General features: G+C 38.4%; 1 protein-coding gene across 3 annotated transcripts in view; it reads right to left on the minus strand.

Annotated features, from left to right (window-relative positions):
* Positions 1–26,255, minus strand: part of LOC150078039 (putative protein phosphatase 2C T23F11.1) — a 157,742-nt gene that overhangs the window by 107,646 nt on the left and 23,841 nt on the right. For all 3 annotated transcript variants that reach the window (XM_090384333.1, XM_090384332.1, XM_090384334.1), the window contains exon 2: positions 8,146–8,262. In XM_090384333.1, the coding sequence (XP_090240459.1) occupies positions 8,146–8,248 (103 nt within the window). In that variant the 5' untranslated portion in view covers positions 8,249–8,262. The remainder of the gene's footprint in view (positions 1–8,145; positions 8,263–26,255) is intronic.

Consider the following 26,255-nt stretch of genomic DNA (forward strand, 5'->3'; position numbering starts at 1 on the left):
GATTAAACAATGGCTGTAGGCAGAGGGGAAAGTGATTCTTGCAGATTTCTATTGGAATGAGCAGCAGTCTGGAAAGCAAGTGCTGGGGATTTAAGAGCTACTGGGAGTCATAGTGGAACAAGTAAATAGGCCTAAACACTGTTAGGGTAACTAAGAGTAAGAACAGATGCATGTATACTTGCATGTACTCTAATGTAAGTATACATGCATCTGTTTTGTATAGTAAATAAATTTCATGAATTTAAAGTGCTGGTAAAGACATCGAAGACGGATATTGTTGGGATATCAGAGACATGGTGTCACACAGATATAAGGAATGCAGAATTGGGATTTGGGTAATATGATGTGTACACAGAAAGGATAGACACAATAGGAAGGGTGGAGGGGTTTGCTGTGAGTTGGGAAATTACAAAATCTAAGGAAGTGCATCCAGCTGACATAGATGGACAAGCAATGTTGAGTCAGTGTGATGTGATATAATCACTAGGAAAGCAAAAATGACAATAGAAGTTTGTTATAGGCCTAATGACTCCAATGAATACAATTAACAATTTTACAGAGAAATAAGTGGGCCAGTAATTCAGTGTCTTATAATGGAAGATTAACTTTCCAAATATTGACTGAAACTTGTGGGTTTGTTGTACACTAGCAAGACTTTTGTGGATTTATTCGATGACTGTTTTCTACAGCAACATGTTTGAGAGGCAACCAGAGGGAGTAATACTCTTGATCTGATTATCAGCAGTGATTATTCATGCATTAAGAATTTACAGATAAAGGAACCACTGGGTGACAGTGATCAGAATATACTGATGTGGGAATTACTTAAAGATGTCACTACCATCAAGTCTAAAGAGAAGGGCTTTTGCTTTCGTAAAGACGACTACAGAGGTCTCAGACAGTTTGTAAATTCTGAAAAGTGGGATGAACTGATGATGTTACCAATGTTGAATTCTAAATGGGAAGCTTTCAAGGGACTTAATTTTGGAGGCTAGTGGCTTTTCATTCCAACTAAGAAATACTGTTCAAGGTTTAGGCCTAAATGGAGGTCAGATGAACTAATGAGACTCGAGACAGAGAACAAAAATGCATGGGATGCATATAAATTATCAGGCGACAGAAGCCTATGGTAGATATAATCTTGTCTGTAATCAAGTCTGCTCTCCTTCTGGAGGTTTCTGAAGGGGTTCCACCACATCGAACATCTCAAAGCAAAACGAAGATGTCTTTCCCTCACCTCCCCATCTCATGCAGCAACAGATCTCAGTCCTTAAGAGGGATTGTTAGATTCCAAGATTGCTGCTAAGTGACACGCACCTTTGCCCAACATCTCGTGTCCGTCACTGGTTAAAAAGCATTGCAGAATCATCTAGACAAGACTGCAGTAATAATTGAGACACAGCATGGGTTTGTTAAGGAGAAGTCTTGTCTGATCAAACTGATTGGATACTATGACGTGTTCACAAAGGAACTGAATGCAAAAAATAATTTTGATATCATATACTTGGATTTCAGGAAAGGTTTTGATATTGTTGCACCTGAAAGACTACTGTACAAATTGGAGCAGTATAGCATTAATAGAAAGTTACTACAACAGATTAAAGGATGGTTGAGTGGGAGAATACAGAGTGGTAATCAATGGACACTGCTCTTCGTGGACTAATGTTATTAGTGGTGTCTCCCAGGGTTTGGTGTTGGATCCATTTTTGTCTTGTATATTTATCAATGACATTAATGAAGGTATATCAAGCTTAATGTCAAAGTTTGCTTCTACTGGAATGAGCAGCACTGAAAAACAAGATGCAGGGAATTTCAGAGACTGCCGGGAGTCATTGCAGTATAAGTAAACACATGGGTTGTGTTAGGGTAGCTAAGAATAGGAACAGGTGCACGTATACTTACATGTACACCAATGCTAGGAGTTTGGTAAATAAATTTGATGAATTTGGTATTGCTCAGAACATCAAAGGCAGATATTGTTGGGATATCAGAGACGTGGTGTCACACAGGTATAAGAGGAATGCAGAACTGGAATTTGGGGAGTAGAATGTGTACAGGAAGGATAGACAAGATAGGAAGGGAGGAGGAGGAGGAGTTATACTATTAGTTAAGAAACACAAAATTCAAGGAAGTAAAGCCAGTCGACATTGCTGGATAGTGCTATAGGCCTAATGACTCTGATGAGTATAATAAGAAACTGTATAGAGAAATAGAGTGGGCCAGTAAATCAGAGAGTCTTATAATGGGGGATTTTAATTTCCCAGATATTGACTGGAATTTTCCGGTTGGTCACTCACACACTAGCAAGGCTTTTGTGGATTTATTGGATGATTGTTTTCTACATCAGCATGTTCAGGAGGCAACTAGAGGGAGTAATACTCTTGATCTGATTATCAGTAGTGATTCTTCATGCATTAAGAATCTGCAGATAAAGGAACCACTAGGTGGCAGTGATCACAGTGTGCTGAAGTGGGATTTACTCAAAGAGGTAACTACCATCAAAGGTGTAGGGAAGGGTTTTTGCTTTCGTAAAGGTGACTACGGTGGTTTGAGACAGTATTTAAATTCTATACGGTGGGACCAACTGATGATGTTACCAACAGCAAATTCAAAATGGGAAACATTCAAAGAATTTATCTTGGAAGCTACTAGGCTTTACATACCACTAAGAAATATTGTTCAAGGATTAGGCCTAAATGGATGTCAGATGAACTAATGAGACATGTGGCAGAGAAGAAAAATGCATGGGATACAGTCAGTCCTCGTATAGCACAATAGTTGTGTTCCTAGAAATCCCATGCAATGCAAAATCATGCAATATAAACAACAGGCCCTATGGGAAAAACAGGGTTAGGCGCCGACCACCCAAGATTGAACACACATTTGTAACCAAAACATTACCAAACACTATAAATAATCTTAATAAAATAGGTAAGTATTTTATTACGACTATTACGTAATAAAATATTGCTAATGCCTTTGCTGCTATCGTAAGCAAACTTGTTTTTTGTTTGATTTTCTCTCCAAACAGATGACAGCCGTTCCATCTCTTCCAATTCTTTGTATCTTAATCTAATGGATTTTAATTACACTTTGAGTTGTTCCTGCTATGACAGTTGTTTTTATTTTCTCTGCATCCTTTGTAATTCTCGGCGTTGCCTCATTTAGGTCTGTAACATGTGCAATATCACATGGTCTTTCATTTCACTCAAAGCGTTTCACAATTTCATATTTTTTCTCTATCGACAGAGGTGGACTGGCCATAAGCCTTACTGGGGAAACCCCAGTGGGCCGGAGGCCGGTGTGATTTTGGCCATAAACCATAGTATGAGGCCACTACAAATTTTCCCTGGTAAGAATTTTGACCCAGTCCGCCTCTGTTTATCGATATTGCTTTTCTTTTTCTCTCTGAATCTGCAGTGTCTTCACAAGGACGCTTCCTTTTCACACCTTTAAAGTATTTTACTCATTTTTAGGGAATAAAGCATAATTACAAAACGAGGAGGCAAGCTGCGTGCATGTAGCAACTGAATAAACAACAACATAAAGGCAGAGATACACTATTAACACCTCACATTTTACTAAAGCACATTCCTAGGGGTTACTACCATAAAACAATTTCCAGTTGCGTTTCTGCTAGTGGAATCTGTTATAAACTGGTAGTAAACTCCATACAATTGCATTTGCGATTATACCGATAGTTGAATTGTATTGGTTTTATGTAATTATGGTGAAATGTGTTTCCCCTTCACTGATATAAAACACAAATACATTTTCAGAATCTTCTCTTCATTCCTATCGTGTTGCATTCAGTTGGGGTGATTTCGTGTCCGACTGCCATTTCTTGTAAATACAAAGGCGAATTGTGCATAAGTGAATTCGGTTCGTGTTGTATAAGATATCGTTCCCCTATTTATAAATAGGGTATAATCAAATTCGTGTAGTGTAAACACGTGTTATACAAGGACTGACTGTACTTATAAATTAATAGGTGACATGGAAGCCTATGATAGATATAAGCTGGTCTGTAACCAAGTCACAAAAGAGATCAGGCACGCAAAAGCAGATTATGGGAAATCCTTGGCAAAGGATTTCCCATAATCTGCAAAGGATGCAAAAAAACAACAGAGTTCGTTACCTATGTAAACTCTAGAAGGAAAGGGATGAATCAGATTGGTCCAATGGATATTGATGGTTCAACTGTTGATGATCTTGCTCAGTTGGCTAACAAACTAAAGAGTATTTTGCATTTACATTTACCCATGAGGAGTTATTCAGGGAAAGGAATGCCAAAGGTGAGTTAAACTCTGGCAGTGAGCTGGATGATTTTGTAATAACTGAGAGGAAAGTGGAGGAGAAATTGTTGAAGATAAACATAAAAAAAGGCACACAGGGTGGATGGGATCTATCCAGTTATATTAAAGGAGGCAGCAAAGGAAGTAAGCAAACCCTTAGCCATAATTATGAAAGCTTCTGCTTCAGACTCAGGGGAGGTACCCATTGACTTGGATATGTGCAAATGTGACCCCAATTCACAAAGGAGGGTAAAAGGGCAACACAAGTAATTATAGACCTGTTAGTTTAATTTCTGTTCCAGGAAAATTAATGGAGTCACTGGTTAAAGAAGCACTGCAGGATCATCTAGACAAGAATTCAGTCATAGCTCAGACACAGCATGGTTTTGCTAAGGGGAAGTCTTGTCTGATAAATTTGATTGGATACTATGATGCAGTCACAAAAGAACTGGATGCAGGGAATAACTTTGATATTATATACTTGGATCTTAGAAAGGCTTTTGGTACTGTTGCACATGGAAGACTGCTGCACAAATTGGAGCAGTGTGGCATTGGAGGGAAATTGCTGCTATGGATAAAGGGATGGTTGAGTGGGAGAAGACAGAGTGGTAATCAATGGACACTGCTCATTGTTAAAGTCATCGTTATTAGTGGAGTCCCTCAGGATTCATTGTTGGGTCCATTGTTGTTTTCTGTATTTATAAATGATATTGATGATTGTATATCAAGCTTAATGTCCAAGTTTGCAGATGATACGAAGGTTGGCAGGGTTCTTAAGGATACTAATGACAGTACGCTGCTGCAACAGGATCTAGAAAAGTTGAGCAGATGGGCTGAGAGGTGGCAAATGAAGTTCAACATTGACAAATGTAAAGTACTACACATGGAAAGCAGCAACCCCAGAGTGACGTATCAACTGTGGTACTACACTGACAGTGGTAGAGAATGAAAAGGACCTGGCGGTAATTGTGCAGGCAGATATGAAGTTCTCTGAGCAGTGCAGATGGGCTGCAAGAGTAGCTCATGGTGTCTTCTCAATGATATGATAGATACAAGTTGATCTGTAACCAAGTTACAAAGGAGGTTAGGCAAGCAAAGGCAGATTACGAGAAATCTTTGGCAAGGGATGCAAAGAAAAACAGCAAAGAGTTCTTTACTTATGTAAACTCTTGAAGGAAAGGGATGAATCAGATTGGTCCACTTGATATCGATGGGTCAACTGTTGATGATCCTGCTCAGGTAGCTAACAAACTGAATGAATATTTTGCATCAACATTCACACATGAGGAGTTATTCAGTGAGGGGAATGCCAGAGGTGTATTCAACTCTGGCAGTAAGCTAGAGAATCTTGTAATAACTAAAAGTAAAGTGGAGGAGAAATTGTTGAAGATAAATACAAGAAAGGCACCTGGGGTGGATGGGATCTATCCAGTTATATTAAAGGAAGCGGAAAAGGAAGTAAGCAAACCCTTAGCCATAATTATGAGAGCTTCCTTGGACCCAGGGGAAGTACCCATGGACTGCAGATGTGCAAATGTAACCCCAATTCACAAAGGAGGATCAAAGGGCGACATAAATAATTATACACCTGTTAGTTTAACTTCTGTTCCTGGAAAATTAATGGAGTCACTGGTTAAAGAAGCACTGCAGGATCATCTAGACAAGAATTCAGTCATAGCTCAGACACAGCATGGTTTTGCTAAGGGGAAGTCTTGCCTGACCAATTTGATTGGATACTATGATGCAGTCACAAAAGAACTGGATGGAATAACTTTGATATTATATACTTGGATCTTAGAAAGGCTTTTGATACTGTTGCACATGGAAGACTGCTGCACAAATTGGAGCAGTGTGGCACTGGAGGCAAATTGCTGCTGTGGATAAAGGGGTGGTTGAGGGGGAGAAGACAGAGAGTGGTAATCAATGGACACTGCTCATCGTGGACTAATGTTATTAGTGGAGTCCCTCAGGGTTCAGTATTGGGTCCATTATTGTTTTCTGTATTTATAAATGATATTGATGATGGTATATCAAGCTTAATGTCCAAGTTTGCCGACGATACGAAGGTTGGCAGGATTGTCAAGGACACTACTGACACTATGCTGCTGCAACAGGATCTGGAAAGGTTGAGCAGATGGGCTGAGAGGTGGCAAATGAACTTTAACATTGACAAATGTAAAGTACTTCATATGGGAAACAGCAACCCCAGAGTGACGTATCAACTCTGTAGTACTACACTGACAGAGAACTGGTAGAGAATGAAAAGGACCTGGGGGTAATTGTGCAGGCAGATATGAAGTTTTCTGAGCAGTGCAGACAGGCTGCAAGAGTAGCTCATGGTGTATTGTTGATGATATACAGGAAATTTTCTAGCAGGGATAAGGAGGTGATTATCCCCTTGTATAAGGCAATGGTCAGGCCACACCTTTAGTACTGTATACAGGTCTGGAGGCCTCATTTTAAGAAGGATGTAGGGCTGCAGGAACGAGTACAGAAAAGGGCAACATGATTAGCGAATGGAGCAAAGGGGTGCTCTTACAAAGAAAGGCTTAAGTTTTGCAAATTACAGTGTCTGGAGACTAGGGACCGGCGAGGTGATCTGATAGAGGTGTATCAAGCCTTGAATGGTTTGAGCATGCTCAATGCTGATGGGATTCTTCCTCTTGCTCAGAATAATCACCTGAGAGGGCATAAATTCAAATTGAGAAAAGACAGATGTAGGATAGATGTGAGGAAATTTGCCTTTAGCCAGCGGGTTGTTGGTTGGTGGAATAAACGTCCATCCCTTGTCGTGGAAGTTGATAGCCTAAATAAGTTTAAGGCTCAGCTGGACAGGTATTTCGAACGAACAGAGGGGTGAAGTGGAAGTGGTTATTTTTTATTTATTTTATTTTTTATTTATTTATCTATTTATTATTTTTTTTTTTTTTGGCTGATGCTGCATAAGCTTGCTTTCTTGCATCAAATGCCTCTACTAATGCTAATGATATACAGGAATTTTGCTAGCACGGATAAGGATATAATCCTCTTGTATAAGGTCAAGCCACACCTTGAGTACTGCATACAGGTCTGGAAGTCTCATTTTAGGAAGGACATAGAGTTGCTAGAACAAGTACAGAGAAGGGCAACAAGACTAGTAAGGGGGAACAAAGGGGTGCTCTTACGAAAAAAGGCTTAAATTCTGCAAATTGCAGCAGCTGGAAACTAGGCAACTGTGAGGTGATCTAAGTGAGGTGTATAGAGTCTTGAATGGATTGAGCAGGCTCAGTTCTGATGGGATTCTTCCTTCATTTCTTCAGATTCTTCAGTTCTGATGGGATTATCGATTTGCAAATAACTAAAAAATTTTACTGATTCACCAGGTAGTCAAAAGATATTTTTAAAAATTTGTAACTTCCTTAATAATAATGCATGAATATACATTAATCATAGTACAGTATCTAATAAATAAAATAGTTGTACTGATAGTTATTTTTTTTAAACATTTTACCTTACATTGTTATCAACACCTTATTTTCCAGAAATAAGCAATACTTAGTTTGTGAATGGTGAAACCAGTATTAAAAGGAAACTGAATAACTGGAGAGGGTAATGATCAGTGAGAGAAACTTGTATATGTTAGAATGTCATATCCAACATATATAAGAGTGCATACCGGTATATGCTGGACAACAAATCTGTTAAATCTGCTTAGACTATGCTGGAATATTTACAACTAAAATCACAGCAGACAATCTCATATTTTTCACATGGTTATATATTCATTTTTAAGGAATTAGTCAAATATTTAACTAAAATATTACATGTTGAAGACAGTGGCAGCAAAGAGCACATAAAACAAAAAGGATACTAATTCTCCATCCCTGCATGGATGAAGCACCTACTTTTACGAATTCATTTGCACAACTTGAAGTTTCTTTAACAGTCACAGGTTCAGAAAGTGTCTGACCCATTGCAGCTAAACTATCTTCATAAAAAAAAAAAAACAAGAGATAAATATATTATACATGAAACAGAACTATAAGGCTCACTATTTTCAGAATTAGAAATAAATTAATATATTTAAGCACCATCTGAAAAGAGAGAGAGAGAGAGAGAGAGAGAGAGAGAGAGAGAGATTTAAGTTACATACACTTTAGGTTGGCTTTGCATTAGCAACACCTACATAATACCTTGTAAGGCCACCTTTTGCCCATAATACAGTCCATACACATTGCAGCTTGGACTCCACAAGTTGTTGTAATGGATGTCCTGTGGTAGTGCTACCCGTACATTGCATGTGTACAGTAATACCCATACATTGTCAAATATCCTTTTCCAGTAGGTCCCAAACATCTTCAACTGGGTTGAGATAGAGTGAAATAAATGGGACATTATTTCACTCGAGCACACAGGAGCATGGAGAATTAGCTGTCGTGTTCCTAAAACAAGTTAGCAACCTGCCAGGCTATGTGACATGGAGCACTGTCTTTTTCATAGATGCTGCAGTTTTCTAGATACACTATTATCATCATGAAGGGGTGTACTTGTTCGGCAACGTTGATAAAAAAAAAAAGGTTCCCATTGAGCCATTGACTAACAGTGACCAGACGACCCAGGGCATACCACGGAAACAGTCCCCAAACCATAACATCACTGCCCCCAGCGTGCAAAACAACAGTACATCCAAATGCCATGGGCTCCTGTTGCTTTCTCCAAATGCAGATATGCTCATTAGCAATACAGAATTAGAAACAGGATTCATTAAACCAAGCAACAGATTTCCACATGTCAGTGGGCTGGTGATGGTGCTGAAGTGCAGTTTCTTGTATCTTGCAGTGATCATGAGTACCTGCGATGGCTAACAGCCACAGCTTATACAAGCTAACGTCTGGTGAATAGCCCATGTGGATATTGGTTTCGCTATTTCTTCATTGTACTGAATGATTAGCTGGGCTGCTATGCTAAATCATTGCTGTGTTACAAGGTGAGACAAAACACTTAAACATGGATGTCAGCCCCATGTGACCTTTGGCTTGTTGTTCAACCACTGTTGAGTCAGTCACAGTAAACTTAACGACAAAGCAGGTGCAGTTAACCCCATTAGGTGTTATCGATATACTGCCACATGCAGTCAGGCACAGACTCGTTCTTCCTTGCAGACATCTAAAAACGGATCACCATGTGTGCAAACCACATCAGTCATTGCCAGCTTTGAGCCTTCACCAGCATCACAGACCAGTCCTACAAAAGGAGGTGTTATTAATGTGAAGCCAACCCAATGTAAATATATCAGGTAGTTAGGATGACCATACGTCCGGGTTTCCGAGGACATGTCCTCTTTTTTAAGGTGTCCTCGGATGTCCTCACGGGTTTTTAAAATTTGTTCTCGTTTTTCCTATTTACAACTCGAGATTTACATTCACTTTAAATTTTTACACCCTCTGTATTCATTTAAGCATCACTTATAAGAATGTGAGTGATACCCAAACAAATTATGGTACATACAGTATGGGTACTTTTCTGTTATATCCACCGTGACTGCTGCGCTATCATTGAGTTTTCATTAAATATCACAGACCACACATGCTGTCATATCTACGTCAATGGAGAGCGTTATAGCTTATGCGGCCGCCAATAGATAGCACAGAAGTTACGGCGGCTATAACAGAAAAGTGCCACAGTACACACAATCGCAGCAAAAACATCGATAATATCAAAGTATTGTTTTAGGTTTTTGTCCGTGGCAAGTAGTTGCTACTGTTTTTCAAAAGCAAGCAATGTATGGTATGCAGTACTGCTGCAAAAACATGGGAAAAAGGAAGTGCATAGTAACTAATGAAATGGTTCAAGAACATCCTTCATTCAAGAAAGGTAAAAACTAAACATGATGTAATCTGTATCATTTGCAATAGTGTTATTTCTGTTGCAAATAAAGGAAAACTTGATTTGAAAGAACATCTGAACACTGAAAAACATAAGCATAACACCAGATGTGCATCGGCTTCATCAAATGTTTTGAAAAAATTTATTGTACCTAACAAGGATGTTAAACTCATCAGAACTTCTGAAGGCGTGCAGCACATCATACAGTAATGCATCACCAATCATACTGCTCGCTGGATTGTTGGATTCCGCTAATGAAAAGAATGTTTCCTGATTCACATATATTTGTCAAAAAATGTTGTGCCAAGACTAAGGCTATCATAAATAATATTTTTGGACCACATACAATTGGTCTTGTAATGAATGATTTAAAGAACATACCATATATAAGCATTTCAACAGATGCTAGCAATCATGGTTCACTGAAAATATTCCCAATTTTAATTCAGTACTTTATCAAAACGGTGGAACTAAATGTAAATTATTAGATATAATTAATCAACCCAATGAGCAATCGCACGCAATTGCAAATATGATATGTGATGTTTTAACCAAAAAGAACATTATAACTAAATACTTTTTCTTACTATTGAATACACCATGAATTGTCAAAATAATAGAGCAAGCTTATCTGCGAAAAGATCTAAACCTCCCAAGGACTTCCTAATTCATTTCACAAATATACGTGGTCTCAATTCTAATCTCAACGATGTCCATTTCCACTTGCAGTCTTCCAAACCCCATGTACTTTTTCTGACTGAATCTCAGTTATCAGTTAATTCAACTACTGCTCATCTCAGATGTCCAAATTATTTGCTGTATGATTCCTTTCGCCTCAAAGGTGGTACTTGTGCATATGTCCATTCTGATATTCCCTGTCAGAGACTTAGCAATTTGGAATCTCCTCTCTTTGATCTTCTCTGGCTTAAAATCTCTCTACCTCATTGTGTAAAATTCATCTGTTGTCTCTACCGTTCTCCCAACTCCACTAATCACTTGGAGCTCTTTGACTTCCTCTCTTTGCAACTTGACTTTCTCCAGTCCAACTTTCCTAACAGTGAGGTAATTTTCCTTGGTGATTTTAACGTTCACAACTCCAGCTGGCTTCCGTTTTCTAGTCACACCGACCCAGCAGGTCGAGATGCTGAGGCTTTTGCAATTACTAATGACCTAGCACAGATTGTTCATTTACCTACAAGAATACCAGACAATCCTAATCATACAGCCAATACGCTTGATCTTTTCCTCACAAACAACCCTTCTAAGTAAAAGGTTGAAGTGAAAGGTCCTTTAGGCACTTCAGATCACAACTTGGTGATTGTCTCTTCTCCAATGGAACCTTTATCTCATGGCTATTCCCAACCTCGTGTTGTTTGACATTACAAGAATGCAAAATGGGATGACCTGCGAGACTTCTTTTCTTCTTTTCCTTGGTCTGATTACTGTTTCAAAACTTCTGATGTCAACGTTTGCTCAGATCGTGTCAGTGAAATTATTCTTGCAGGAATGGAATTCTTTATCCCATACTCCACTTTAAAATCTCGTCCTTTATCTAAACCTTGGTTTTCCAATAAATGTGCTAAGGCTGTCCAAGAGAAGAACGTTGCATATCGTAATTGGCTTGTTTCTAATTCTTCAGTTTCATTTTTCTGCCTACACCAAAGCTCGCAACAATTGTAAAGCAGTTATTAATCAGTCCAAACTAGAGTTTGAACAGGCTAAGAGTAGAAAACTTGCTTCTTTCCCTAATGGTAGCCGAGCATTCTGGTCTCTTGCCAAAGCTATTGGCCGCAACTTTTGCCCATCTCTGCTCCCACCTCTGTCCAAACCAGATGGTTCTGTTGTCACTTCAGCCAAGGATAAAGCTCACCTGCTAGCATCCCATTTTTCTTCGAGCTCATGTATTAATGATCTTGGTAAAACACCTCCCACCATTCCTAACACGCTCCATTCAATGCCTCCTGTGGTCTTCCGTCAAAAGGATATCAGAAGGATTTTGATGAATCTTGATGCTAAGAAAGCTCCAGGTCCCGATGGTATTTCTCCACTTGTTCTCAAAACCTGTGCTCCTGAACTTACTCCTATTCTTTGTCGCCTTTTTTCACTTTCTTATTCCAAAGGTGTTTTTCCTTCTGCTTGGAAATTTGCTCATATCCAGCCAGTTCCTAAAAAGGGTAACAAATCCCTCCCATCCAATTATCGTCCCATTGCAATTACTTCTACTCTTTCTAAAGTAATGGAGAAATCAATTAACCGCCAACTCTTAAACTACATAGAAACCTTCCGTCTGATCAACGATCGCCAGTATGGATTCCGTCAATGTCAATCCACTGGTGATATTCTGGCTTATGTTACCCATTTATGGACTAATTCAATGGAAAGGTTCGGTGAAACACAAGTAGTTGCTCTTGACATCTCAAAGGCTTTTGATCGTGTTTGGCATAAAGGTCTTCTAAACAAGCTTCCATCTTATGGTTTGCCAACTGTTTTTAGTAATTGGTTATCCAGTTTTCTCTCTGATCGCTCACTAAGGATGATGGTAGATGGCTCTCTGTCTTCTAACTTCTCCACTAATGCCGGTGTCCCCCAAGGTTCAGTTCTTTCCCCCACTCTTTTCCTCTTGTATATCAATGACCTTCTTCCACTGACTGGAAATCCTATCCATAGTTTTGCCGATGATAGCACATTGCATTCAACTTTCCATTTTGAGAAACCTTGTCCAGCTCAATCAGCTTCAAGTTCTCGAAAATCTGCTGCCAATTCCTTAAATGCCGATCTTCAGATAATTCTCCAGTGGGGCAAAGACAACTTAGTTGATTTCAACCCTTCTAAAACTCAATCTTGTCTTATATCTCGCAAAAAGGATTCTTCTGCTCCTATGCTTATCTTTATTGACACTCCGATTTCTAGGCAAAATGATATATCTCTTTTGGGGATTACCCTGACTTCTAATCTCTCTTGGCACGACCACATTACAAATATTGCTTCCTCTGCATCTAAAAAACTTGGTTTTCTCTTTCGCTCTCGGCGTTACTTTTCTCCCAAACAGCTGCTCACTCTGTATAAATCGCAAATCCGCCCTGCCATGGAATATTGTTCCCACATCTGGGGTGGTGCCCCCAAAAAACCTCTCTCAGGCTTCTTGATTCCATTCAGAAGAGGGCAGTTAGGTTAATTAATGATTCATCTCTAACAGAGTCTCTCCACTCGCTTTCTCATAGACGCACTGTTTCTGCTGCATGCCTCTTCTACAGATACTTCCATGGGCACTTCTGAATTGGCTTCTATAATTCCCGCTCTCTCTTTCAAAACAGTCCGAACACGTGCCGCCACCAACCAACATCCATTTACTGTCCAACTTCAAACCCACAGAACCAACTTTTCATCTTCCTCATTTATTCATTCAACTGCCGTTTTCTGGAACAACCTTCCTTCATACGTATTTCCTGAAAATTACAATCTACAGAAGTTCAAGTCCAATATCAACATCAGCCAAAAAAAAAAACACACACAATTCCCTCCAAATGCCTGTCCAGTTCCTCCTTAAATTTATTTAACCTATCAACTTCCACAACAACAGATGGAAGTTTGTTCCAGCAATTAACCACCTGCTAGCTAAAGGCAAATTTACGCACATCTATTCTATACCTGTCTTTTCTTAATTTGAATTTATGCCCCCTTAGGTTCGTAATCTGAACACGGGGAAGGATCCCATCAGAATTCAGCGTGCTCAACCCATTCAAGGCCTTATACACCTCAATCAGATCACCGTGCAGGTGCCTAGTCTCCAGCCACTGCAATTTGCAGAATTTAAGCCCCGCTTGGTAAGAGGATCCCTTCATTCCCCTCACCAATCTTGTTGCCCTTCTCTGTACACGCTCAAGTAAATCTACATCCTTCCTAAAATGAGGCCTCCAGACCTGTACACAGTACTCAAGGCATGGCCTGACCATTGCCTTATACAGACGGACAATCACCTCCTTTTCCCTGCTACCAAAATTCCTATATATCACTGACAAAACCCCATGACCTGCCCTGGCAGCCTGTATGCATTGCTCAGAAAACTTCATATCTGTCTGCACAATTACTCCCAGGTCTTTTTCATTTTCTACCACCTTAAAGTGTAGTACCACACAGTTGGTACATTTCTCTGGGGTTACTTCTACCCATATGCAGTACTTTGCATTTGTCAAGGTTAAACTTCAGGTGCCACTTCTTAGCCCATCTGCCCAAATTATCTAGATCCTGTTGCAGTAGCACACTGCCATTACTGTCATTAACAACCCTGCCAACCTTTGTATCATCTGCAAACTTCAACATTAAGCCTGATATACCTTCATCAATATCATTGATAAATATACAAAACAGTGGACCCAACACCGAACCCTGTGGGACTCCACTAATAACATTAGTCCACGAAGAGCAGACCCCATTGATTACCACCCTCTCTCTTCTCCCACTTAACCATCCTTTTATCCATTGTAGCCACTTATCCTTAATACCATTCTGCTCCAATTTGTACAATAGTCTTTCATGCGCAACAATGTCAAAAGCTTTCCTGAAATCCAAATATATGATATCAAAATTATTTTTTGCATCCAGTTCCTTTGTAACCACATCAAAATATCCTATCAAATTTGTAAGATAAGACTTTCCCTTAATAAGCCCATGTTGTGTCTGAATTATTGCAGCAGTCTTGTCTAGATGATCCTGCAATGCATCTTTAACCAGTGACTCCATTATTTTACCAGGAACAGAAGTTAAACTAACTGGTCTCTAATTACTTGTGTCACCCTTCGATCCCCCTTTGTGAATTGGGGATACATTTGCACATCTCCAGTCCGTGGGAACCTCCCCTGAGTCCAAGGATGCTCTCATAATTATGGCTAAGGGTTTGCTTAGTTGCTTTGCTGCCTCCTTTAATATAACTGGATAGATCCCATCCACTCCAGATGCCTTTCTTATGTTTAACTTCAACAATTTCTCCTCCACTTTGCTCTCAGTTATTACAAAATCATTAAGTATCCTGCTACAATTTGATAACCTTTGCCATTTTCAAACCTTAATAATTCCTCATGTGTGAATGTAGATGCAAAATACTCATTCAGTTTGTTTGCTATCTGAGCAGGATCAACAGTCGAACCATCGATGTCAAGTGGACCAATCAGATTCATCCCCTTCCTTTTAGAGTTTATATAAGTAAAGAAATCCTTGCTGTTTTTCTTAGCATCTTTTGCCAATGATTTCTCGTAATCTGCCTTCGCCTGCCTAACCGCCTTTGTGACCTGATTACAGACTAGCTTATATCTGCCATAGACTTCTGAGTCGCTTGATAATTTATATGCACCCCATGCATTTTTCTTCTCTGTTACGAGTCTCATTAGTTCATTAGATAACCATTTAGGCCTAAACCTTGAACAATATTTCCAGTGTAAAAAGAACTGGAAGAAATAATGTGTATTTTAAACTAAAAGAAAAACTTTAAATGATAAATTAATTGGAATTGGTTGTCCAGCACACGTTTTAAATAATACTGTGTATTATAGTTTTGATGGGCTACCAGTCAATATAGAAATGCTGGTTAGGGTAATCTACAATCATTTCTCTATTTATACTGTGAGAGTTGAATCACTAAAGGACTTTTGCTATTTTGTAGACAGAGTATAAGCAACCTTTATACTATACCAAAACGCGATGGTTATCTCTCTTTCTAGCCATAAATCGCATTTTAGAACTTTTTATGAAGGGTTTAAATCCTATTTTCTGTCGCTGGAAGATTCACAAGCAATATTGCAAACATTTTTTGAAGATGATATGAATGAGGCATACCTGTCATTCGCTCATTCATTCATGTCAGTCTTTCAAGAAAATATAAAACGTATTGAAAGAGACTGTATTTCAATAATTGAAGTGCGGAAAATCCTTAAGACTGTTTTTCATTTGCTCAAGGAGAGGAAAACCAATAAATTTCTTCCGTTAAAAGTGTGCTCAATACTAAAAATTGCAACAGAAAAGGGTAAGGAAAATGAAGTCACACAGTTTAGAGTTCAAATCGAGAATTTGTATGGCCGTACTTTAAAATATATTGAATCATGGTTAAAACCATTAGATGAGTTTCAAATCTTAGAATGGATCGATTTGCCAGAAATTCCTTCTTGGGACAATGTTCATTCCTGCTTAGAATATCTTTGTGAGAAGGGAGTCACAGACGATGATGTAAAACTGTTTGATCAATGGCATAATTTAGAGTTATTCTTGGAAACACAAGAAGAAAATGAGAAACGGAATACATTAACTGCAAATGAGAAATGGGTGACTTTTTTAAACAATGCAAAACTTCTGAATTAACTTCAGAGTTACTAAAAATTGTACAATTCATCTTTTGTGTATTTGGCCACAATGCAAATGTTGAACGTGTATTTTCATTGATAAATAGTCAGTGGACAAAGGAGAGAAACCAATTAAAAATTGAAGCTGTTAAAGGAATATTATTTACTATATATAATATGCAAATGACATGTGAAGAATTTTACAACCACATAATTATCTTCAAGTAAATATTAATTCCAATGAATTATTAAATGTTTTTTTGAAAGAATACCTATTTAATTTTTATGTCAACAAGATGTATTTTATTTTGCAACTATTTTCTGTTTACCTTTTGCAATAAAAAAAAATTTATAGTCCTATTTTTGTATTCTTCCTAAAATTAAATTTCTTCCTCTGCTATCCTAGTTTTCATAAAAAATATATAGTCACCCTATCCATTCTTCAAGGCTGTTCAGTTAATCTCATGGTATAAAATTCATGGAAAAAATAAGAAATTGATGAACTACTGCATAAGGAATGTGTTTTTTTGTCAAACTTTAGAATTAAGTTCTGAATTATTAAAAATTATAGTATTTATTCCTTCTATATTCGGTCTTCATTGATGAACATTCAATGACCAAAAGGGAAGAAACCTGTTACAGTTTGAAGTAAATAAAGGCTTATTGTTTACTACACATAATATGAAAAAGAAATGCCAAGAATTTTAAGATCGAATAACTAAACAGCCGAAAATCTTAGAAAATATTAATTTTTTAAAAGTATTAAGTGTATTTTTAAAAGAATGTCTGTTTTATTTTATCAGAAGAAATTTCTATTTTATCAATAAATCATATAACGTTCATAATTTTTTGTTAATAAAAAAGTTTAAAATGTCCTAGTTTTGTCCTCTTTTTAAAAATGGGAATGTCCTAGTTTCTCTAAAATATATATGGTCACCCTACAAGTAGTGCACATGCATCATTCACACACATAACTGTTGCTAAAAAGCAAAACTCATTTGCAAAAGGTGGCACTCTTGCTACACATCACATATTGTGAAATCCTTCACAATGAGTTTCTCCTCCACCTAAACTGCAACTTGAATAATACTTCTCAAGCAGAAAAGTCTATTTTTACTTATTCTCAATTGACTGCCACCATTCCAGACATAGTTGATAGTTGTGTCTCTGGTGTAAAAGTTGACAATTGGGTTGTTATCTTTTAAACTGGGTGCCTACCCATCCACCCACCAATGAGGAGCCAACTATCTCCAAAACAGTGTTACCTTAGCGGTGGGGCACTGAAATGAGAATAAGTAACACAACTTATTCATATTTTTCACATGGATATATATTCTACATGGGAAGCATTACGTTTTCTAAGTGCAAGAGTGATTGAAGGATTTCCCAATATGAGAGATATAGTAAGAATGCCATCTTTTGCAAATGAGTTTGGATTTTTAGCAATTTGGCTACATGTATTTACACTATCTGATAGTGTGTACAGCCGCAAGCTTCAGAGCCTAAGGCAGCGGCTCTCAAAACTTTCTGAGCCCATGCCTCCCTTGACCTGTAAAATTTTCTTGGTGCCTCCCTTGAAGTAAAGCATCTATAATTGTGCAATTTCTTATTTTTAATACGTTAATACAATAATTATTAATACTACATGAAATAATAACCATCTGTAGTTCTAAATTCAGTTAGTAATTTAGAACCACTATTGCTGCTAGTTCTAAATTACATTAGTAATTTCTAACTTAGTAATTTAGTTAGAAATTTAGAACTAGAACTTCTAAATTACTAACGATTATTATCAGTAAGTAATCAAGCCAAAAATAATAAAAACACTATCGCACACCGCTGAAACCTATATATGTCATACATAGTATGCACTAAATTATATATATTATATTACATCATATCAATCATAATTCATCAATCCATTTCAGCAAAATATAATATATTTTTTTCCAAATAAATATTTATATCGAAGTAAGAGTGAGATAGGTGGCGGTAAATGCTTTAAAAAATAGGTTATAAAATTTAATGTTATGAAGGTTTATTTATATGTATATATTTTTTTATTTATATATGTTATGTTATGAAAATTACATTTCTGTTAAACTTTTTGCGCCTCCTTTTGCACTAGTCCGCACCTCCCAGTTTGGAAATCGTTGGCCTAAGGCTTTAACAGCTGAAATTATATGATGCTACATAAATACAAACAATGCAAATATCTACTCTCTCTACATTTGATTTTATTACTGACTAATACTGGGCAACAAGATTAGTGAATGGAACAAAGGGGTGCTCTTACGAAGAAAGGCTTAAGTTTTGCAAATTACAGTGTCTGGAGACTAGGCACCGGCAAGGTGATCTGATAGAGGTGTATAAAGCCTTGAATGGTTTGAGCATGCTCAATGCTGATGGGATTCTTCCTCTTGCTCAGAATAATCACCTGAGAGGGCATAAATTCAAATTGAGAAAAGACAGATGTAGGATAGACGTGAGGAAATTTGCCTTTAGCCAGCAGATGGTTGGTTGGTGGAATAGACATCCATCCCTTGTTGTGGAAGTTGATAGCCTAAATAAGTTTAAGGCTCAGCTGGACAGGTATTTCGAATAAACAGAGGGGTGAAGTGGAAGTGGTTATTTTTTATTTATTTATTTGGGGTTTTTTTTTTTTTTTTGGCTGATGCTGCATAAGCTTGCTTTCTTGCATCAAATGCCTCTACTAATGCTAATGCTAAGCAGAGAAAGGACTATATGATTTGCACTAAAGTACAAAATTACAAATAAAGGCCAAGCAGCCAGAGACATAACAGAACAAAACACAATACTACATAAACCAGACATGATACTTGTTCTGGCTTCTGCAATAGTTCTGCATTCCATCACAGAGTACATGCGGTGCAGTTGTGGGAAACCACCAGTGGCACCTGACCCTAAATACTATGCCACTGACCATTAATATATAAGAAAGAATGATATAAATGCAATTTAACAGTCCTCTATTCGATATCCATTACCAATTCCTTAAATTCCAATCTGCAGGTAATTCTCCAGTGGGGCAAAGACAACTTAGTTGATTTCAATCTTTCTAAAACTCAGTCTTGTCTTATATCTCGCAAAAAGGACTCCACTGCTCCTATGCTTATCTTTGGTGACACTCCAATTTCTAGGCAAAATGATATATCTCTTTTGGGGATTACTCTGACTTCTAATCTTTCTCTTGGCACAAGCACATTACAAATATTGCTTCCTCTGCATCTAAAAAACTTTGTTTTCTCTCTCGCTCTCGGCGTTACTTTTCTTCCAAACAGCTGTTCACCCTGTATAAATTTCAAATCTGCCCTACCATGGAATATTGTTCCCACATCTGGGGCAGTGCCCCCAAAACCTCTCTAAGGCTTCTAGATTCCATTCAGAACTGGCAATTAGGTTAATTAATGACTCATCTCTAACAGAGTCTCTCCACGCTGTCTGAGACACTGTTTCTGCAGCATGCCTTTTCTACAGATATTTCCATTGGCACTGTTCTTCTGAATTGGCTTCTATAATTCCCGTTGTCTCTTTCAAAACAGCCCGAACATGTGCCGCCACCAACCAACATCCATTTACTGTCCAACTTCAAAGTCACAGAACCAACTTTTCATCTTCCTCGTTTATTCTTTCAACTGCCATTTTCTGGAACAACCTTTGTTCATACATATTTCCTGAAAATTACAGTCTACAGAAGTTCAAGTCTAATGTCAACAAATATCTTCTTTCATCTTTTCAACCTCCAACCCATGCATGGTACTAAGTACTATAGGTTCTAATACCTCTCGTGTTTGAGGTTTTCATTAAAAAAAAGAAAAACTGATTCACTTCCATAACAGATGGAAACCTATTCTGGCAATCAACCACCCACTGGCACAAAATTTCCACACATTTATCCTGCAAAAATCCTTCCTGAACCAACAAATGTAAGAATGCCATTAACGTTCAACTTACTCAATCCATTCAAACCTTTAACCTTTTGTCGATTGCTACGTATCTCTCATATAGATAAGTCATATCATTCTTTGTTTCTTGGAACAAGATGTAGCAGTGCACATGTGCTTCTCAGTAGCTTAATTTATTGCTTTTTAGAAACCATTGGAATCGGTTCGTGTTCACAAGATTTTGTTTCGATTCAGTGTGCTGTTTGTATCTGTGAGATTCGGTGCGACCGTCCGCCTAAGTGGTGCTGCATTGCTTTTGATGGCCAGAATGGATTGCTTAGACCCAATTAATGCAAAGGATGTTGAAATTATTTGTGCCCTGCTGTTTTCTGAGTATCCAGTCATTGAAACAAGAGAAGACAAAAGTTTGTTCCAACGATCAACCACTCACTGGCTAAAGACAAATTTTCACACATCTATTCTACAATTGTCTTTCCTCAATTTGAATATATGTCCCCTCAGGTGAGTAATCTGAGCAAGAGGAAGAATCCCATCAGCATTGAGCCTGCTCAAACCATTTAAGGCCTTATACACCTCAATTAGATCACCTTGCAGGTGCCTAGTCTCCAGACTCTGCAAAAGCCTTTCTTGGTAAGGCTTTAGTTCTGCCCCTTTTTTCCTCTCACCAATCTCGTTGCCCTTCTCTATACTCATTCCAGCAGCTCTACATCCTAAAATCAGGTCTCCAGACCTGTATGCAGTACTCAAGGCCATTGTCTTATCCTGACCACTGTCTTATACAAGGCAAATATCACCTCCTTATCCCTGCCAGCAAAATTTCTGTATGACACTAACAAGACACTATAGTTACTCTTGCAGCCTGTCTGCACTGCTCAAAAAACTTCATATCTGACTGCACATTGCCCCCAGGTCCTTTCATTCTCTACTACCAGAGAGGCATACCACACAGTTGGTATGCTACTCTGGATTACTACTACCCATATTACCACTCTGTCTTCACCCACTCAACCACCCTTTATTCATTGCAGCAACTTGCCCTTAATGCCATACTGCTCCAATTTTTACAGTAGTCTCCATGTGTAACAGTATCAAAAGCTCACCTAAAATCCAAGTATATATCAAAATTATTTTTTGCATTCAGTTCCTTTGTGACCACATCACAGTATCCAATAAAATTTGTCAGACAAGACTTCCTCTTAACAAATCCATGCTGTGTCTGAATTATAACTGCAGTCTTGTCTAGATAATCCTGCAGTGAATCCATTATTTTCCCTGAAACAGAAGTTAACAGGTCTGTAATTACTTTTGTCACCCTTTGATCCCACTTTGTGATTTATATTCAATTTCCACAATTTCTCCTCCACTTTGCTCTCAGTTATTACAAAATCATTTAGCTCCCTGCTACAATTTGATAAGCTTTAACTTCCACTTCCCTACAGACTTCTTCTGTGTGAATGACAAACTGAATGAGTATTGTAAAATACTCATTCAGTCTGTCAGCTACCTGAGCAGAATCATCAAAAATTGAACCACAGATATCAAGTGGACCAATCTGATTTATCCCCTTCCTTCTAGAGTGTACATAAGTAAACAAGTCTTTGCTGTTTTATTTTGCATTCTTTGCCAAAGATTTCTCATAATCTGCCTTTGCTTGTTTAACCTCTTTGTGACTTGATTACAGACTAGGTTAATATACCAGTCTTCTGTGTCACCTGATAATTTATATGCATCTCATGCATTGGTCATGCAAGAAATGCCAGCACACCCTTTAAAGCATGGAAATGCCTTATTACAGAGGCGCCTCTGTAGCCAGGTGGGCAGGAGCAGCACTGCATAGCACACATTTCTTGATTAGACTGGGGTTCGAGCCCGTGACCACCAAATACGGAGGATGCGGAAAGGTCAGGGAATGATCACCACATATCCCCGGAGCAATGTGGCCTTAGTTGCTAATGCTCCTAAAAACCAAACAACAACAACAACAGCCTTATTACAGACAAAATTTTAGATGAAACTTTGAATACTGAAATCAGTATATTCGAACTGTTCAGGCAAACTATAGCTGGGAAGGAGAGGCCAAATTTATAGACAAAATTGAGATAAAAGCTTTCAATGGTCTTCTTTATTTAGATGGGGCACTTTGGAGTAAAAACAGCGATTGCAAGAGTTATGGGGAACTGACGGAAATGGCACTGAAAATTTTCACTTAGTAATGAACCAGAGATGCTTTAAGTTCCTCATCAGGTGTATAAGATTCGATGATCAAGAAACCACGGATAGAAGAAAACAAGATTACCTTGCCCCATAAGAGATTTTCAATGAATTTGTGGAAAACTGCAAGATGCATTACTCTCCAGGTGAGAATCTAACCACTGATGAGAAATTAGAGGTCTTCGGAGGAAAATGCGGATTCAAACAGTATACCTTCAAAGCCCAACAAATATGAACTCAAAATATATGCCTTGATAGATGCTAGGGTTCTGTACTCTTAAAATCTTGAAATATATGCAGGGAAGCATCCTGAAGGTCTGTACCAAATCAGCAATAGACCAGCCAATGTTGCCAAAAGACTAGCAGAAGCTATCCATGGGATTGGCAGGAACATTACTGCAGACAATTGGTTTATGGATGTCGATTTAGTTTCAGAAATCAGAAAAAGGAAACTAATGTTAATGTTGGAACGATAAAACGATAAAAAAGAACAAACCGCAACTCCCAGTCAAATGTGTCAGCCAGGAATCTACCTCAAAAATTGAGTTTGCTTGGCTTCAGGGAAGAGCCAACAACTGTTTCTTATGTACCAAAGAAATCAAAGATTGTCATCTTGATTTTGCATTTTGAGCACATCATTAAAATGCACTCCTTGCATTTTGATGATGCCACTGACTGGGAAACAGGCAATCAGCTGAAACCAGAAATTGTAACATTTTATAATGCAACCAAGTCTGAAGTAGATACCATGGATCATATATGTGCAACTTACAATGTGGCATGAGCTTGTCGGCGTTGGCCATTGGTGATATTCTACGCCATGCTAAACATTATCGGAATCAATGCACAAGCGATCTACATAGGAAAACAGCTGCAGACCCTTCCTCAAGCAACTTTCTGCAGAATTAGTGGCTGAGGAACTTCAGCCTGAAGCAGCCAAGTGGTCAGGAGTGGGAGTGCATCATGCAGTAGCATGATTGTTTTCTGCAGCAGCATGTTCGAGAGGCAACCAGAGAAAGTAATACTCTTGATCTGGTTATCAGCAGTGATCATTCATGTATTAGGAATTTGCAGATTAAAGAACCACTAGGTGGCAGTGATCACAGTGTATTGACATGGGATTTACTTAAAGATTTAACTACTATGAGGGGTAAAGGAAAGGGTTTTTGCTTCCGTAAAGGCGAGTACAGTGGTCTCCGACAGTTTTTAAATTCTGTACAGTGGGATCAACTGAAGATGTTACCAACAGTAAATTCTAAGTGGGAAGCATTCAAGGAATTAATCGTGGATGCTACTAAACTGTTCATACCTATTGAGAAATATTGTTCAAGGTTTAGGCCTAAATGGTTGTCAAATGAACTAATGAGACTCGTAACAGAGAAGAAAAATGCATGGGATGCATATAAATTATCAAGCGACTCAGAAGCATACGGCAGATATAAGTTAATCTGTAATCAGGTCACAAAGGAGGTTCAGCAGGCGAAGGCAGATTACGAGAAATCCTTGGCAAAAGATGCTAAGAAAAACAGCAAAGATTTCTTTACTTATATAAACTCTAAAAGAAAGGGGATGAATCTGATCGGTCCACTTGACATCGATGGTTCAACTGTTGATGATCCTGCTCAGATAGCAAACAAACTGAATGAGTATTTTGCATCTACATTCACACGTGAAGAATTATTAAGGTTTGAAAATGGCAGAAGGTTATCAAATTGTAGCAAGATACTTAATGATTTTGTAATAACCGAGAGCAAAGTGGAAGAGAAATTGTTGAAGTTAAACGTAAGAAAAGCACCTGGAGTGGATGGGATCTATCCAGTTATATTAAAGGAGACGGCAAAGCAACTAAGCAAACCCTTAGCCATAATTATGAGAGCATCCTTGGACTCAGGGGAGGTTCCCACGGACTGGAGATGTGCAAATGTATCCCCAATTCACAAAGGGGGATCGAAGGGTGACATGAGTAATTACAGACCAGTTAGTTTAACTTCTGTTCCGGGTAAAATAATGGAGTCGCTGGTTAAGATGCATTGCAGGATCATCTAGACAAGACTGCAGCAATAATTCAGACACAGCATGGGTTTGTTAAGGGAAAGTCTTGCTGACAAATTTGATAGGATATTATGATGTGGTTACAAAGGAACTGGATGCGAAAAATAATTTTGATATCATATATTTGGATTTCAGGAAAGCTTTTGACACTGTTGCGCATGGAAGACTATTGTACAAATTGGAGCAGAATGGTATTAAGGGTAAGTTGCTACAATGGATAAAAGGATGGTTAAGTGCTAGAAGACAGAGGGTGGTAATCAATGGGTGCTGCTCTTCTTGGACTAATGTTATTAGTGGAGTCCCACAGGGTTCGGTGTTAGGTCCACTGTTGTTTTGTATATTTATCAATGATATTGATGAAGGTATATCAGGCTTAATGTCGAAGTTTGCAGATGATACAAAGGTTGGCAGGGTTGTTAATGACAGTAATGGCAGTGTGCTACTGCAACAGGATCTAAATAATTTGGGCAGATGGGCTAAGAAGTGGCAACTGAAGTTTAACCTTGACAAATACAAAGTACTACATATGGGTAGAAGTAACCCGAGAGAAACGTACCAACTGTGTGGTACTACACTTAAGGTTTTAGAAAATGAAAAAGACCTGGGAGTAATTGTGCAGGCAGATATGAAGTTTTCTGAGCAATGCAGACAGGCTGCCAGGGCAGGTCATGGGGTTTTGTCAATGATATATAGGAATTTTGCTAACAGGGAAAAGGAGGTGATTATCCCTCTGTATAAGGCAATGGTCAGGCCACGGGTTGAGTACTGCGTACAAGTCTGGAGGCCTCATTTTAGGAAGGATGTAGATTTACTTGAGCGTGTACAGAGAAGGGCAACAAGATTGGTGAGGGGAATGAAGGGATCCTCTTACCAAGAGAGGCTTAAGTTCTGCAAATTGCAGTGGCTGGAGACTAGGCACCTGCGCGGTGATCTGATTGAGGTATATAAGGCCTTGAATGGGTTGAGCACGCTGAATTCTGATGGGATCCTTCCACTTGTTCAGATTACGAATCTAAGGGGGCATAAATTCAAATTAAGAAAAGACAGATGTAGAATAGATGTGCGGAAATTTTCCTTTAGCCAGCGGGTGGTTAATTGCTGGAACAAACTTCCATCTGTCGTTGTGGAAGTTGATAGGTTGAATAAATTTAAGGAGGAACTGGACAGGCATTTGGAGGGAATGGTGTGATTTTTTTTTTTTTTTTTTTGGCTGATGCTGCATAAGCTCATACATTTGCTTTCTTGCATCACATGCCACTACTACTACGTGCTCTTTAAGTGGAATGGGGTTCAAGCCCGTGACTGCTAAATACAGTCATGGGCTTGAACCTCATTCGCAGTTAAAACAGCGAATAGAAGAATATTACCTTTTTTGTGGAACATATGAATTTGAACAAGGGGTATGAGCAGTACTGTAGTCGTAAAATTAGCAGAAGGTATACTCTGTGAATATTAAGTATGCAGAAAGAGAGTATACTGTGCTTATTAATCGAATTCCAGAGGGAATACGGCGTATACCCGTGTATATGTATCTAGAAGGTATAAAAAAAATGTTCTTGTTTATTCTCCGGCACGAC

This window comes from Mastigoproctus giganteus, chromosome 11 (genome assembly GCF_048544385.1).
Source record: "Mastigoproctus giganteus isolate SK-2022 chromosome 11, ASM4854438v1, whole genome shotgun sequence".
NCBI lineage: Eukaryota > Metazoa > Arthropoda > Arachnida > Uropygi > Thelyphonidae > Mastigoproctus > Mastigoproctus giganteus.